Raw genomic sequence first — 17106 nt, forward strand, 5'->3', positions numbered from 1 at the left:
ACTGTAAAGCGTCAATCAGAGAACATGCTGATGAGTAACATTGCTGCACCATGAAATGGAATTACATTCACAAAGTTGAGCATAACTTTTTCTGTGACCAGAACAGCAAATTGCCTACTCCTTGAAAGAAGAAGTTGTAGGAAGGAAGAGTGGAGTATAACATCCTGTTGACGAGTCATTAGAGACAGAGTACAAGCTAAAATTGGAGAAGGACGTGGAAAGAAATTGGCCATGCCCTTTTCAAAGGAAACATACCAGAATTAACCGTAAGCAAATTAGGGAAATCACAGAAAACCTAAATCTAGATTGCTGAACAGGAAATTGAGCTGTTGTCCTCCTGACTGAGTCCAGTGCAAGAAGTTAAACATTAGGCCTTTGCTGCATACTGTGTCAGATTCACAAAAGCTACAGCTGATATGAGGCCTTTCTGAAATCAGATCCCACCAATAATATTAAGTTGTAGCACCTGATTGTAGCATTTCAATACCACTGTGATTGATTGGGATTATTTTATCAGTGGCTTCTTTGATACAATTGAGAATTCCTGTAATTTATATGTCATGCAAAGCAGAGAGACACGTGAACTGTCATGTTGTAAAAACAAATCTACTTGTGTTTCTGTGATGAGACAGTATCTCAAGGTTTGAATTTCACCCTTATCCACATGTTCTGCCATTAGACCATGTGCAGCATTTGTCCTCAATGTGCTTCCACACAAAAGTTGGTGTTTTAAAATTTCCATAACAAACAACTACTACCGCTTCTCTCTGCAATAGGTATTTCTGCTTTAGTCACTCACTCACTACCCCAAGCATTTGACCAATTTGAAATCATCCACACTACTTCTAGTGAAATCGGGAAAAATAACTAATTCTCTTCAAAGCCACAGTTCTTGTGGGGCTGATAACATTTCAAGCAAAATGATAAAGGCATATTGTTCTAATACAGCTACTGGACTCTGTCCGATATTTAATGCATCACTTTTACTTTCCACATACACTAAGGTATGAACTCTTAGACCTCTCTCTGAGAAAGATGTTGTTGTTGTTGTTGTGGTCTTCAGTCCTGAGACTGGTTTGATGCAGCTCTCCATGCTAGTCTATCTTGTGCAAGCTTCTTCATCTCCCAGTACCTACTGCAACCTACATCCTTCTGAATCTGCTTAGTGTGGTCATCTCTTGGTCTCCCTGTACGATTTTTACCCTCCATGCTGCCCTCCAATACTAAATTGGTGATCCCTTTATGACTCAGAACATGTCCTACCAACCGATTCCTTCTTCTGGTCAAGTTGTGCCACGAACTTCTCTTCTCCCCAATCCTGTTCAATACTTCCTCATTAGTTATGTGATCTACCCATTTAATCTTCAGCATTCTTCTGTAGCACCACATTTCGAAAGCTTCTATTCTCTTCTTGTCCAAACTATTTATCGTCCATGTTTCACTTCCATAATGGCTACACTCCATACAAATACTTTCAGAAATGACTTCCTGACACTTAAACATATACTCGATGTTAACAAATTTCTCTTCTTCAGTAATGCTTTCCTTGGCATTGCCAGTCTACATTTTATATCCTCTCTCCTTTGACCATCATCAGTTATTTTGCTCCCCAAATAGCAAAACTCCTTTACTACTTTAAGTGTCTCATTTCCCGATCTAATTTCCTCAACCTCACCCAATTTAATTCGACTACATTCCATTATCCTCGTTTTGCTTTTGTTGATGTTCATCTTATACCCTCCTTTCAAGACACTGTCCATTCCGTTCAACTGCCTTCCAAGTCCTTTGTTGTCTCTGACAGAATTACAATGTCATCGGCGGACCTCAACGTTTTGATTTCTTCTCCATGGACTTTAATACCTACTCCGAATTTTTCTTTTGTTTCCTTCACTGCTTGCTCAATATACAGATTGAATAACATCAGGGAGAGACTACAACCCTCTCTCACTCCCTTCCCAACACTGCTTCCCTTTCATGTCCCTAGACTCTTATAACTGCCATCTGGTTTCTGTACAAAAAAGAATTCGTGTTAGTATTTTGCAGCTGTGACTTATTAAACTGATAGTTCGGTAATTTTCACATGTCAACAGCTGCTTTCTTTGGGATTGGAATTATTATATTCTTCTTGAAGTCTGAGGGTATTTCGCCTGTGTCATACATCTTGCTTACCAGATGGTAGAGTTTTGTCAGGACTGGCTCTCCCAAGGCCATCAGTAGTTCCAATGGAATGTTGTCTACTCCGGGGGCCTTGTTACAACTCAGGTCTTTCAGTGCTCTGTCAAACTCTTCATGCAGTATCGTATTTTCCATTTCATCTTCATCTACATCCTCTTCCATTTCCATAATATTGTACTCAAGTACATCGCCCTTGTATAGGCCCTCTATATACTCCTTCCACCTTTCTGCTTTCCCTTCTTTGCTTAGAACTGGGTTTCCATCTGAGCCCTTGCTGTTCATACGAGTGGTTCTCTTATCTCCAAAGGTCTCTTTAATTTTCCTGTAGGCAGTATCTACCTTACCCCTCGTGAGATAAGCCTCTACATCCTTACATTTGTCCTCTAGCCATCCCTGCTTAGCCATTTTGCACTTCCTGTCGATCTCATTTTTGAGACGTCTGTATTCTTTTTTGCCTGCTTCATTTACTGCATTTTTATATTTTCTCCTTTCATCAATTAAATTCAATATTTCTTCTGTTACCCAAGGATTTCTACTAGCCCTCGTCTTTTTACCTACTTGATCCTCTGCTGCCTTCACTACTTCATCCCTCAAAGCTACCCATTCTTCTTCCACCGTATTTCTTTCCCCCATTCCTGTCAATTGCTCCCTTATGAACGCAGCATGTCATTCTCAATGGAGAGAAGTCTTCCGAAGTAAGAGTGATTTCAGGTGTGCCGCAGGGGAGTGTCATAGGACCGTTGCTCTTCACAATATACATAAATGACCTGGTGGATGACATCGGAAGTTCACTGAGGCTTTTTGCAGATGATGCTGTGGTGTATCGACAGGTTGCAAGAATGGAAAATTGTACTGAAATGCAGGTGGATCTGCAGCGAATTGACGCATGGTGCACGGAATGGCAATTGAATCTCAATGTAGACAAGTGTAATGCGATGCGAATACATAGAAAGATAGGTCCCTTATCATTTAGCTACAAAATAGCAGGTCAGCAACTGGAAGCAGTTAATTCCATAAATTATCTGGGAGTACGCATTAGGAGTTATTTAAAATGGAATGAACATATAAAGTTGATCGTCGGTAAAGCAGATGCCAGACTGAGATTCATTGGAAGAATCCTAAGGAAATGCAATCCGACAACAAAGGAAGTAGGTTACACTACGCTTGTGCGCCCACTGCTTGAATACTGCTCAGCAGTGTGGGATCCGCACCAGATAGGGTTGATAGAAGAGATAGAGAAGATCCAACGGAGAGCAGCGCGCTTCGTTACAGGATCATTTAGTAATTGCGAAAGCGTTACGGAGATGATAGATAAACTCCAGTGGAAGACTCTGCAGGAGAGACGCTCAGTAGCTCGGTACGGGCTTTTGTTAAAGTTTCGAGAACATACCTTCACCGAAGAATCAAGCAGTATATTGCTCCCTCCTACGTATATCTCGCGAAGAGACCATGAGGATAAAATCAGAGAGGTTAGTACCCACACAGAAGCATACCGACAATCCTTCTTCCACGAACAATACGAGACTGGAATAGAAGGGAGAACCGATAGAGGTACTCAGGGTACCCTCCGCCACACACCGTCAGGTGGCTTGCGAAGTATGGATGTATATGTAGATGTAGATGTAGATATGCTGTCCCTGAAACTCTCTATAACCTCTGGTTCTTTTAGTTTATCCAGGTCCCATCTCCTTAAATTCCCACCTTTTTGCAGTTTCTTTAGTTTTAATCTACAGGTCATAACCAATAGATTGTGGTCCGAGTCCACATCTGCCCCTGGAAATGTCTTACAATTTAAAACCTGGTTCCTAAATCTCTGTCTTACCATTATATAATCTATCTGATACCTGTCAGTATCTCCAGGCTTCTTCCATGTATACAGCCTTCTTTTATGATTCTTGAACCAAGTGTTACCTATGATTAAGTTGTGCTCTGTGCAAAATTCTACCAGGCGGCTTCCTCTTTCATTTCTTTGCCCCAGTCCATATTCACCTACTATGTTTCCTTCTCTCCCTTTTCCTACTACCGAATTCCAGTCACCCATGACTATTAAATTTTCGTCTCCCTTCACTATCTGAATAATTTCTTTTATTTGATAATACATTTCGTCAACTTCTTCGTCATCTGCAGAGCTAGTTGGCATATAAACTTGTACTACTTTAGTAGGTGTGGGCTTCGTATCTATCTTGGCCACAATAATGCGTTCACTATGCTGTTTGTAATAGCTTACCTGCATTCCTATTTTCCTATTCATTATTAAACCTACTCCTGCATTACCCCTATTTGATTTTGTGTTTATAACCCTGTATTCACCTTACCAAAAGCCTTGTTCCTCCTGCCACCGAACTTCACTAATTCCCACTATATCTAACTTTAACCTATCCATTTCCCTTTTTAAATTTTCTAACCTACCTGCCCAATTAAAGGATCTGACATTCCACGCCCCGATTCGAAGAACGCCAGTTTTCTTTCTCCTGATAACGACATCCTCTTGAGTAGTCCCCGCCCGGAGATCCGAATGGGGGACTATTTTACCTCCGGAATATTTTACCCAAGAGGAAATTGGACACCATCATCATTTAATCATACAGTAAAGCTGCATGCCCTCGGGAAAAATTACGGCCGTAGTTTCCCCTTGCTTTCAGCCGTTCGCAGTACCAGCACAGCACGGCCGTTTTGGTTATTGTTACAAGGCCAGATCAGTCAATCATCCAGACTGTTGCCCCTGCAACTACTGAAAAGGCTGCTGCCCCTCTTCAGGAACCACACGTTTGTCTGGCCTCTCAACAGATACCCCTCCGTTGTGTTTGCACCTACGGTATGGCTATCTGTATCGCTGAGGCACGCAAGCCTCCCACCAACAGCAAGGTCCATGGTTCATAGGGGGCTGAGAAAGATAACAGGACTATTTTATTACACTATTAACTTTCTTCTCAAAAGTTTTGGAAAAGGTGATATATTTAAGAATAGCTGGGCATATTTGCAACTATAAGATTCTGTGCCAGTCACAATCGGGATTTCAGATGGGCCTCTCTACTGAACATGCCATCTACCGCCCCAATAACCATGTTTTAAAATATCTCAATAACAAGATTTCACCTACCACAATTTTTGGGATCTGTTCCAAAAACATTTGACTGTGCAAATCACTGCAAAATTCTGGAGACGTTTGAAAAGTTTGTGCCTTTTGCTTTATAATGGTCACTTCATATTTAACAGACAGAAGTCAGGAGTCATGTCGGTCATTTGGGTCTTGGTGGATACTCTGAATGGGGCCATTCCTGTTATTGCTTTGTATAAATGACCTTCCATCGTATACTCACAAAGCATAAAAATAGTGGTCTTTGCTCATGATGCAAGCTTAATAATCAAGTCCAACAAAACTGCAACAAGAGACTGAACAATAAATGAAATATGCAAAAATATCATTGACTGGTTCTCTCAGTAAACGGTCAGTCACTTAACTTGGAAGGAAAAAATAAATTTTAAAAAATCCAGTTTGTTCAACTCAGTACATGCCAAGATATATTGTCATTAGCAGTACAGCATATGGGAAAGGAAATGTGTAAAACTGATTGTTCAAAATTCCTAGCTCTGTCTACTGCTCGGAACTTGAATGGGAAATCACATACTATAGATATTCTCAAATGCTTACTTTCAGCTCTACATGTAACTGCTGATTTTGGTGATGAAAGCATCTGAAAATTGGGTTTCTTTGCATACTTCCATTCTTGGATGTAATATGGAACAATTTTTTGGGCCATTTCCACACCACACGTAGACACGAAATATTTATGGTACAGAAACATGTGTATCACCTGATGCCCAACCTCAAACTACATGCAGGCAGCTGTTTAATAAGTTAGGCAAACAAATAGGTGCCATACAATATAGTCACTCACACATTAAGTTTGTTGTGAAGAATCATCCATCACTCGAAAATAAGAGTGTCATTCATAAATACAACACTAGGAAGAAAAATAGCCTCCTGTGTCCACAACCTAACATTACTCTCGCATAGAAAGGAGTAAAGTATGCAGCCATTTTGGATTAAAGGTGCTGGCAGGTAATGAATGTTTTAAAAACTAATGGATATTATTTCTATTTAACAGCTCCTTTTGGTCCATACATGATATTCTGAATAGACAGTACTTGTTTGTAGTTGGGGCACAGTTACTAAATTCGGTTGAAAAATAGGGTTAAAAAATATTTACATAAATGCCAGCATTTAACTACATTTTCACAGAGAAAAAGTTTTATTTGTGAACCTACTGACACATTCCCACCATGGTGAGGTGTTGCAAATATGATCCATGAAACATGCAAAAAATTAATTTAATTAAACAAACACTGTTTTTAGCCTTGTTTCACAATTTATTACTAATGTTATTGCACAACCTAGGTTTCGGGTTATAAGCCCATTTTCAAGTACATTACTGATCAGTAACACTGCTTTTAGCCTTGTTTCACAATTTATTATTAATGTTATAGCACAACCTATGTTTCTGGTTATAAGCCCATTTTCAAGTACATTACTGATCAATAATGGACTTGAAAATGGGCTTATAACCAGAAACCTAGGTTGTGCACTAACATTAATAATAAAGTGTGAAACAAGGCTAAAAACAGTGTTTGTTTAGTTAATTTACAATGTTTCACCAAGAACCCACAGTTGATTCAATTAAAATTAATATAACTAAATACATGAACATGTGACTATAAAAATGGTTGCTAGGTGTAAATACTAAGAAATTTCAAATAAGTCAGTCACTATGAAACTAAATGAGTTCCTCTCGGATACACTGAACAAAATTAAATAATATTTTTGTTTCATAAAACACAAATGTATTAACTTCCACAATATTAAATTAATTACTTATGGCATTAAACTGTGTTTCACTATTTGTGAAGAAAAACCATAATCATTTAAGTGCTCTGACAACAACATTATTGCTTACCTTGTTATAAGAAATAACATCAAATATTTCAGTAATCTGATCAGGGGTAGAGACCTCCTTCACAATTGGACGTGAACTCAGAGTTGCATCCAGTACAAACACAGGGTGCAGGTCATCCACAAGGAACTGGTCCAGCTACAAATGTAAGCATAGAGCAAAAAACAGCAAAATTAGCATAATAAAATGGTGTGCTTTTTCATGCAAAATGTAGAGGCTTATCTCACTAGGGGTAAGATAGATACTGCCTACGGGAAAATTAAAGCTACCTTTAGAGAAAACAGAACCACTTGTATGAACATCAAGAGCTCAGATGGAACCCCAGTTTTAAGCAAAGAAGGGAAAGCAGAAAGGTGATGGAGTATATAGAGGGTCTATACAAGGACAATGTACTTAAGGGCAATATTATGGAAATGGAAGAAGATGTAGCTGAAGATGAAATTGGAGATACGATATCGCGTGAAGAGTTTGACAGAGCACCAAAAGACCTGAGTCGAAACAAGGCCCCGGGAGTAGACAACATCCCATAGGAACTACTGAGAGCCTTGGGAGAGCCAGTCCTGACAAAACTCTACCATCTGGTGAGCAAAATACCCTCAGACTTCTAGAAGAATATAATAATTCCAATCGTAAAGAAATCAGGTGTTGACATATGTGAAAATTACCGAACTATCAGTTTAATAAGTCACGGCTGCAAAATACCAACGCGAATTCTTTACAGACGAAATGGAAAAACCGGTAGAAGCTGAGCTCAGGGAAGATCAGTTTGGATTCCGTAGAAATGTTGAAACACGTGAGGCAATACTGACGCTACGACATGTCTTAAAAGTTAGATTAAGAAAAGGCAAACCTACGTTTCTAGCATTTGTAGACTTAGAGAAAGCTTTTGACAATGTTGATTGGAATACTCTCTTTCAAATTCTAAGGGTGGCAGGGGTAAAATACAGGGAGCGAAAGGCTATATACAATTTGTACAGAAACCAGAGGACATGAAAGGGAAGCAGTGTTGGGAAGGGAGTGAGACAGGGTTCCCCTCCCCAATGTTATTCAATCTGTGTATTGAGCAAGCAGTAAAGGAAACAAAAGAAGAATTCAGAGTAGGTATTAAAATCCATGGAGAAGAAATAAAAACTCTGAGGTTCGCCGATGACATTGTAATTCTGTCAGAGACATCAAAGGACTTGGAAGAGTAGTTGAACGGAATGAACAGTGTCTTGAAAAGAGGATATAAGATGAACATCAACAAAAGCAAAGTGAGGATAATGGAATGTAGTCAAATTAAGTTGGGTGATGCTGAAGGAATTATAATAGGAAATGAGACACTTAAAGTAGTACAGGAGTTTTGCTATTTGGGGAGCAAAATAACTGATGATGGTCAAAGTAGAGAGGATATAAAATGTAGACTGGCAATGGCAAGAAAAGCGTTTCTGAAGAAGAGAAATTTGGCAAGTATAGATTTAAGTGTCAGGAAGTCGTTTCTGAAAGTATTTGTATGGAGTGCAGCCATGTATCAGAGTGAAACATGGACAATAAATATTTTGGACAAGAAGAGAATGGAAGCTTTCGAAATGTGGTGCTACAGAAGAAAGCTGAATATTAGATGGATAGATCACATAACTAATGAGGAGATATTGGACTTAAATTGGGGAGAAGAGGAGTTTGTGGCACAACTTGACTAGAAGAAGGGATCGGTTGGTAGGATATGTTCTAAGGCATCAAGGGATAACCAATTTAGTATTGAAGGGCAGCGTGGAGGGTAAAAATCGTAGAGGGAGACCAAGAGATGACTACACTAAGCAAATTCAGAAGGATGTAGGCTGCAGTACATACTGGGAGATGAAGCAGCTTGCAAAGGATAGAGTAGCATGGAGACTTGCATCAAACCACTCTCAGGACTGAAGACCACAACAACAATTTAAGTCCAGACAGTGAACCAGTTCTAGGTTACTGCCTGCAGCAGATGAATAAGATGACAATGACAGTCACTGAAGTCTTGTTTGGAAAATGGAATCAATAAATTGACTGGGCATGTGGATAATTGTGTTATCTATCACATCAGGACACGCTTTAAAAAAAAAAAAAAAAAAGCTCATTGAAGATGATTAACCATAGCAGACAAATTCAGTTGGTGCTTTGAACCTAATCCCCATAATATAACAAGGATGATAAAGTTTTTATGTACTTGGAAAGTTAAAAATGTGAGCATGACGTTAAGTGAAGTAAGAAGCTCTATCTACGTAAGTGAAATCTTTCATGATGACTGATAAGCATCTTAAAACAGTTTTTAATAAGCCTTCTTTATATTTCCACATCAACATGATGTACAATTTTCATGCAGCTAAGATGCATACTTAAAGAAGCATAAAACAATATATACACTACTGGCCATTAAATTTGCTATACCCAGAAGATGATGTGCTACAGAATAAGACCGACCAGAAGAAGATGCTATGATATGCACATGATAAACTTCTCAGAGCATTCACACAAGGTTGGCACTGGTGGCGACACCTACAACGTGCTGGCATGAGAAAAGTCTCCAACCGAATTCTCATATACAAACAGCAGTTGACTGGTGTTGCCTGGTGAAACATTGTGATTCCTCATGTAAGGAGGAGAAATACGCACCATCACATTTCCGACTTTGATAAAGGTCGGATTGTAGCCTATTGCGATTGCGGTTTATCGTATCGCGACATTGCTGCTCGCATTGGTCGAGATCCAATGACTGTTAGAAGAATATAGAATCGGTGGGTTCAGGAGGGTAATACGGAATGCTGTGCTGGATCCCAATGGCCTCGTATCACTAGCAGCCGAGATGACAGGCATCTTATCCGCATGGCTGTAACAGATCTTGCAGCCACGTCTTGATCTGTGAGTCAACAGATGGGGACGTTTCCAAGACAACAACCATCTGCACGAACAGTTCGACGACGTTTGCAGCAGCATGGACTATCAGATCGGAGACCACGGCCGTGGTTACCTTTGATGCTGCATCACAGACAGGAGCGCCTGTGACAGTATACTCAACGATGCACCTGGGTGCGCGAATGGCAAAACGTCATTTTTTCGGATGAATCCAGGTTCTGTTCAAAACATCATGATGGTCGCATCCGTGTTTGGCGACATCACAGTTAACGCACACTGAGAGCGTGTATTCGTCATCGCCATACTGGCGTATCACCCAGCGTGATGGTATGTGGTCCATTGGTTACACGTCTCGGTCACCTCTTCTTCTCATTGATGGCACTTTGAACAGCGGATGTTATATTTCAGATGTGTTACGACCTGTGGCTCTACCCTTCATTCGATCCCTGCGAAACCCTACATTTCAGCAGGATAATGCATGACCGCATGTTGCAAGACCTGTACGGGACTTTCTGGATACAGAAAATGTTCGACTGCTGCCCTGGCCAGCACATTCTCCAGATCTCTCACCAATTGAAAACTTCTGGTCAATGGTGGCCGAACAACTGGCTCATCACAATACGGCAATCACTATTCTTGATGAACTGTGGTATCGTGTTGAAGCTGCATGGGCAGCTGTACCTGTACATGCCATCCAAGCTCTGTTTGACTCAATACCCAGGCATATCAAGGCCATTATTATGGCCAGAGGTGGTCGTTCTGGGTACTGATTTCTCAGGATCTATGCACCCAAATTGCGTGAAAATGTAATCACATGTCAGTTCAAGTATAATATATTTGTCCAATGAATACCCGTTTATCATCTGCATTTCTTTTTGCTGTAGCAATTTTAATGGCCAGTAGTGTAGTTGAGACACTGTTCTAACCCAAGAACAATGTAATTTAGTTCTCGAACAGTACACACCCACGGAAGACAAGGTACAATACAAATAGCAATACACAAGTGACCAGCAGAGCCTTGCACTCCAGTCTAAATATTTATTAGTTCCAACAGTGGGTGCAGCCGACAGGCAGTGCACACAACTGCTATCTTATTAGGATACTGGGGGACTCTACTGTGGTTGAATAAAGCACAAACACCACGTGTAAACTATTTAATGGTGTACACACAAAACTGGTAGTTACAGTACTCCTCCTTTTTGCACTGTGTTCACATCCATTTCTTCTGTGGTGGACATAGGTTGTTGAGTCATACCATGTGCTGCCACCAGTGTGTAGGGTTGGAAGTGGTGCAAGCTCAGACAGGTGTGGCACCTGGCACCCTGTGAGAGACCATACCGTAGGACATGCAATGCTGGCACAGTGCCCTTTTCTGTGTCAGAGTCAAATTCCAGTGGAGGAGGTTGCGATGAAGCCAGAGGAACAGATGGTGCCAGCTGTGATAGAAGCGGCAGTGGCAAAGGCATTGACTTCAACAGTGCAGAAGCCGGGCTCCACTATGGCACCCAACAGCTGAAGGGGGCACCCACAGCAGAGGAGACAGTTGTGAAAAAGTTGGCAACAGTGGCAGAGACAGTAAGGATATCAGCCACAATGTAGGATGGAGGACGTGGGGGTGGAAGAGGTGCACTCATTGCGCATCCGTCAATGCGATGTCTTAACTGGTTGATGTGTCATGATGCTGGCATCCATTTTGGTCGGTGGCCAAACCAGTGAGCTCAAACAACTGTGCCAGGCCAGAAACATTGCAGTGCCCGTGCCAGTGGACAGCCTGGTGTCAGCCAAAGCAGATCTAGCAGAGTCCGGAGTTGACAACCGTCCAACAACTCTGTGAGGCTCGTAACACCTAGAGACATGAACTTATAAGAACTGAGGAACCTGTCAACAGCTACCTCTGTTGACGCATCCAAAAAAAATTTTCATCTGAGTTTTAAATGCTCATACTACTCATTCTGCCTCCCTGTTCAATTGAGGGTGGAAATGAGGAGCCATGACATGGCGAACACCACTTTTTTTACAAAAATCTTTCAGTTCTTGAGTTGTTGGTATCTAATGTATATGGAAGACCTTCCACTGCAAATTTTTTTTACAAAGTGGAAATTGTTGCTGCCGCAGAAGTAGGCGGACAATGCACTACATACACAAACTTAGAATAAAGAAGACACATCAAGTTGCAGACAGGCACAATTAAAAGACACTCATTAATTGTGCCTGACTGCAACTTGATGTGTCTTTATGGTAAGCAGCAATCTGTCTTTTTCTACATTGTTGATATTCCTACCTGGAGTTTCCATTGTTTGAAACTTAGAATAAGTATCAATTACAATAAGCTAGTAGAAATTCAAGAAATGTCTCATAAAATCTACACGAATGGGTTCCCAAGGCTGCTGTGGATGCAACCACAGCCAGCTAATGTGGCTGGAATTTTAGAGCTGGTAATGCGAAAACCATCAACAATACTTTGAGCTTCCACTTCTAAATTACACATTGCCCAGAGCTCGGGCCACATGTTCCATCTGTGTTGAATGAAGCAGTATGGGCATGAAGGCAGTGAAGCATGAGGCTTTTGCTGTTGTGAAGCAGACTGTTCTCACAAATGAAGATTATCTATACTGCAACAGCATCTACATTCCCTTGTGAATTGAATGAAGGCTGCAGGTGGAGAGAGGAACTGATTTCTGAAACTTTGGAACAGGCTTCTGTCTGACTACCTCCAACCCATGAAACTTCAAATGACTGAGCTATGTTCAATACTTCCATAAGCAAAGGATTTTCACACTGCAGAGCTCACTCTCGAACTTCCCTAACAGGAGAAAAATGTATGATTGAATCACAAACTATTTGATTGGCATAGAATTCCTTATGAACACTTGTCACAAAATTACAATGACATCTACGTCCATGTAGTTCTTCTGCCAATGTAATGGATAATGATTTTGGCCGCTTTTGACAGCAGTAAAACCCCACACGCCCACACAAGCAGCAATAGTGTGAGTACTTTCACAATGATAGGTAGAAAATAACTCACATATCTGATTGAAAAGAAGAGTTGAAGGTTTTTGTAAGAGGGCAAGCTGACACAACTGATAGCTGTGAGGTGAAATCCACAACAAAAAAAGGACTTTGCACAAGTTTATGTCTGTTCCCCCAAATGACTGGAAATTTTGCTAGAGGCATTTTTTGTAGTCTTCTGCAGCATTGTTGTACACATGGAACTGTGGCAGATATGTTGTTTGTGGAGCCACAGTTAGTACCAAATCAGTCATTAAGGAAATAGCAACTGTCAGTGGCTGCTGTTGCTTGATAAGAGATTTAAGCACTGCCTCCATGGAAATTAAACTCAAAAGACTAATGACTGAAGTGGAACATGTGGAGTCAAATACCATGTTTGTCACCAAAAAGTGTTCTAACCCGAGAACACTGCAATTTATTGCTCAAGCAGTACACACACATGAAAGACAAGCTACAACACAACTAGCAATATACAAGTGTCTGGTGGAGCCTTGCACTCTGATAAATATATTTATTAGTTCCAATGGGGTCTAGCAGGCTATGTATACAACTGCTATCGTATTAGCAAGCCAGGTGGGCTCTGGTGGGCGAATCCAGCACAAACGTCACGCATGACCCGTGAAGCAGTGCACACAAAAAATTGGTAGTTACAGCAGGTAATGCAGAAATCTTGCTGATTAATGCAAAATTGGAAAAAAATAAGATATTGCTGCCAACATCACAAACCTACTGACACTCAGATTACATTACTGCAGTAGTCATTCCACTGATTCATAGTATGGAAATGTTTCAGGACGTGGAATATTCCATAAAAACAAAAATATATAGTACATACTTACAATATAACTTAAACGCTGAAGTTCCTCACTACGCGAGCCTTATTCATCAGTATGCAACCATGAAGAAGAAAGTGTACATGTTTCAGTTACATTGATATAATAGCAAAATTTAAGCCTGCTTTGTTGAGACACATATAGGCAGTAGTATTATATAAGTAAGCAATTGATTGTTGGAAAGAATATTTATATACTCAAAAACCATCATAGACCTTCTTCACTCAAATAAGAACACTAGAAGATTTTTACATACATATTAAAGAGTGGACAAAACATGGAAACACTACAAACACATTACCATGCCCAATACAGTGTAGGAAACCCATTGGCATTCAAAACAGCTTTCAATCATCTCAGAATGGATACATACAGGTCCTGCATGGTTTTCAAGGGAATCTTATACCATTCTCCCTGTTAAATAAAGGCAGGGGCAGGTAATGATTATGTAGGTGGATAGTGATCATGCACCATTCTCTCCAAAGTAGACCACAAAGGCTCATTAATACTGAGATCTGGTGACTGCGGTGGACCAGGAGGAGATGTGACAGTTCATCCATACTCACAAATTCAATCCAGGACAATACAAGCTGTGAGAATAGGGACCCTACCATTTCTGAACACAGCATGACCATTGGGAAACAAACACTGTACCGTAGGATGAATGTGATCAGCCAAAATGGTCACATAACCATTGGCAGTAATGTGACCTTACAGAGTAATTATGGGGCCCATAAAATACCATGATATGGCCACTCAAATCATAACTGAATCCCCACCACATTTCACTCTTGCGATGTAAACTCTCCCAGCAGTTGGAAATAGTGTGAAACAAGACTCATCTGAGCAAATGGCATTCTTCCATTGGTCCACAGCCCAGGTTTTATACCTTCAACACCTTTTCATGTTATAATGATCATTGATGTGTGGTTTTGGAATTCCAGGCTGCGCTGCAATCCCCAGCTTCTGGAGCTCCCTTCATGATGGTTTGGTACTGACAGGGTTCAAGAGCACAACATTCAGTTCATCAGAGACTTTTGCAGCTGTCATCCTCTTATTTTTTGACACAGTCCTCTTCAGTGACAGTCCATCACAATCATTCAAAACCTTTTCTGTATTGTCTCCTAGTAGATGATGTTTTTTCACTTTCCTGTGTGGTGTATAAATCTTCAATATGGTGCCTCTTGAATTGAAACTCCAAACACTTCAGCTACCTTGGTTACAGAAGCACCCACCATTTGTCCATGTTCAAATTCACTTGTCTCCGACATACAGTCTGTTGAGGACACTGGTCAGATGCCATTCATGGTCAAATACAACAATGCAACCTGCAGGCTTGGCTGGCATCTGCCTTTATGTTTAAGCACACATTTCTCATGGTGTTTCCATATTTATGTCCGTCCCTGGACCGCCTGTGCAAGTACTGAGGGGCCAAATTCCAAGAATATTTCTCAGAAAAAGTTAACTCTTTTTTTTTTCCCCTTCAGGATTGATATGAATTGCTATACTTTCCTATCTGTGAATGATACTGGAGGATATTTGATACTTTTGATTCAATAGCTGGCAGCTCTGCTACTAATCATTAGTACACTGCACATAAACCTTGATATAGTATGTTGAAGAACATAGATAACCTGTGTAAGCAGAAACGTGTCAGGAAGAAGAAGCTGTGGGAAAACACTTACCATACCCCACTCAGAATGTGCTGCATTGACGCCCTTGTACTCTATGTAGGTAGCAAAACCTTCATTCAGCCACAAGTCATCCCACCATTTCAATGTCACTGAAATAAATATCTTGATAAAAACTTATTCTAATCTGCACGAGGAGGAAAAAGAGAACTAGAGTAATAGATATATTCCACAACATAATATAACTTATAACTGTGAAATTAAATCTGCCAATAGCCAAGTAGTGACTATGTGTATGTGCAAAATGCAATCCTGTGAATGTTTTCTTTTTTTTAACTATAATTGTCTTATGTAAAAATGAGTATGAGAAAGAAAAGAGGCAGAAGACATCTTTACAGCTAATCCAAAGTAATTTAGTTTTAATTTTTTACATACTTCCACATGGAAAAATATTCCATTTTTTAAACTTTAGAACAATTTAATATACTTTTCTGTACCTACAATTTAATAGATCTTTTAGCCTCGGAAGTATGGCGAATGTTCAAATAACTTCATCGCTGCCTTAGATTTTCAAAATTTGTTTTATTTATTGCTGCAACTATTTTAGTTCTTACTTGAATTCCAGCTCTAAACTTATTATTTTTCTTGTACCTATATATGCTTCAAGCTAAAAGAAGAATCAACAAGGAACTTTCAGGTCGAACTGCCATTTTTATTATTGTTACCATTTCTTCTTCAATGCTAGCTCCCCAACAGATTTTCCTGCTTTAAGCAGCTGTCATTCTTATCATCTTACATTACCTATAGCAAGAGCACTGTATTGTTATTTTAAGATACTTTTTTATTTTCCTTGTAATAAAGAGCAATATTGGAAAATAAGTGAAGGCAAATGTGCATAGTCGTGTGACCCATGATAATAAACTAAACAGATTAGAAATGGCTTCAATTGCAGAGGCATATCTTGTATAACAAATAAATGTTAATATTTATTTCTGTATTGAGTTACATTAAAGACAGCTCTCATTCTTAAATACAAATTTCTTTTTCTTTTTTAAAGTAAAAAAAAAAAACACAGTTAATTAATAAGGATATATGAAGATTAGAAAGGCAGTAAAAGGAATGAAATCTCATATAGAAATTTCTGTTGCGAATTGTGAATGATTAATTGTTTTCTTCACTGACTTCACTGTTTTCCTCTCTCCAATTCTTCTTTTCCCTTGCTCCATCAAAGAAACTTCCACTTCCAAATTTTTAATTATTTTGCATTACTGCTAGCCTGACTCCAATTTTTCCATTTTTTCTACAATTATAATCTAAAATCAAATCCAATTGGACACTGAGTAAGGAATGATGTCATTATACTGGCAGACCAAATTACAAAACACTGAAGTGAGAGAGGGAAATCAAATGAAATACAGGAGAAAGGTTAAAAATATTAATTTTTTAAAGCAAATTAGAGCGCAGTAACCTGTGTAAAACATAGTATCACTTGAGTGTCACACAGAAGTTATGAAACATTTTTATATGATGAATTGAGTTTCTGAGACAAAAGAGTTAATCAAAGTGTGAAGCAATATGTTAACACACACTAACAGAGAAGCTGTATTTTACAACACACTGACATGGCATTCAAGC

The 17106-nt window shown here is 39.6% G+C and overlaps 1 protein-coding gene across 6 annotated transcripts in view; it reads right to left on the bottom strand.

Annotated features, from left to right (window-relative positions):
* Window positions 1–17106, bottom strand: part of LOC126334926 (glutamyl aminopeptidase-like) — a 431383-nt gene that overhangs the window by 51674 nt on the left and 362603 nt on the right. For all 6 annotated transcript variants that reach the window (XM_049997648.1, XM_049997649.1, XM_049997652.1 and 3 more), the window contains 2 exons: window positions 15526–15623; window positions 7131–7265 (listed from right to left, as the gene is read on the bottom strand). In XM_049997648.1, coding sequence (XP_049853605.1) covers window positions 7131–7265; window positions 15526–15623 — 233 coding nt within the window. The remainder of the gene's footprint in view (window positions 1–7130; window positions 7266–15525; window positions 15624–17106) is intronic.

The sequence above is a fragment of the Schistocerca gregaria genome, chromosome 2 (assembly GCF_023897955.1).
Source record: "Schistocerca gregaria isolate iqSchGreg1 chromosome 2, iqSchGreg1.2, whole genome shotgun sequence".
Classification (NCBI taxonomy): Eukaryota; Metazoa; Arthropoda; class Insecta; order Orthoptera; family Acrididae; genus Schistocerca; species Schistocerca gregaria.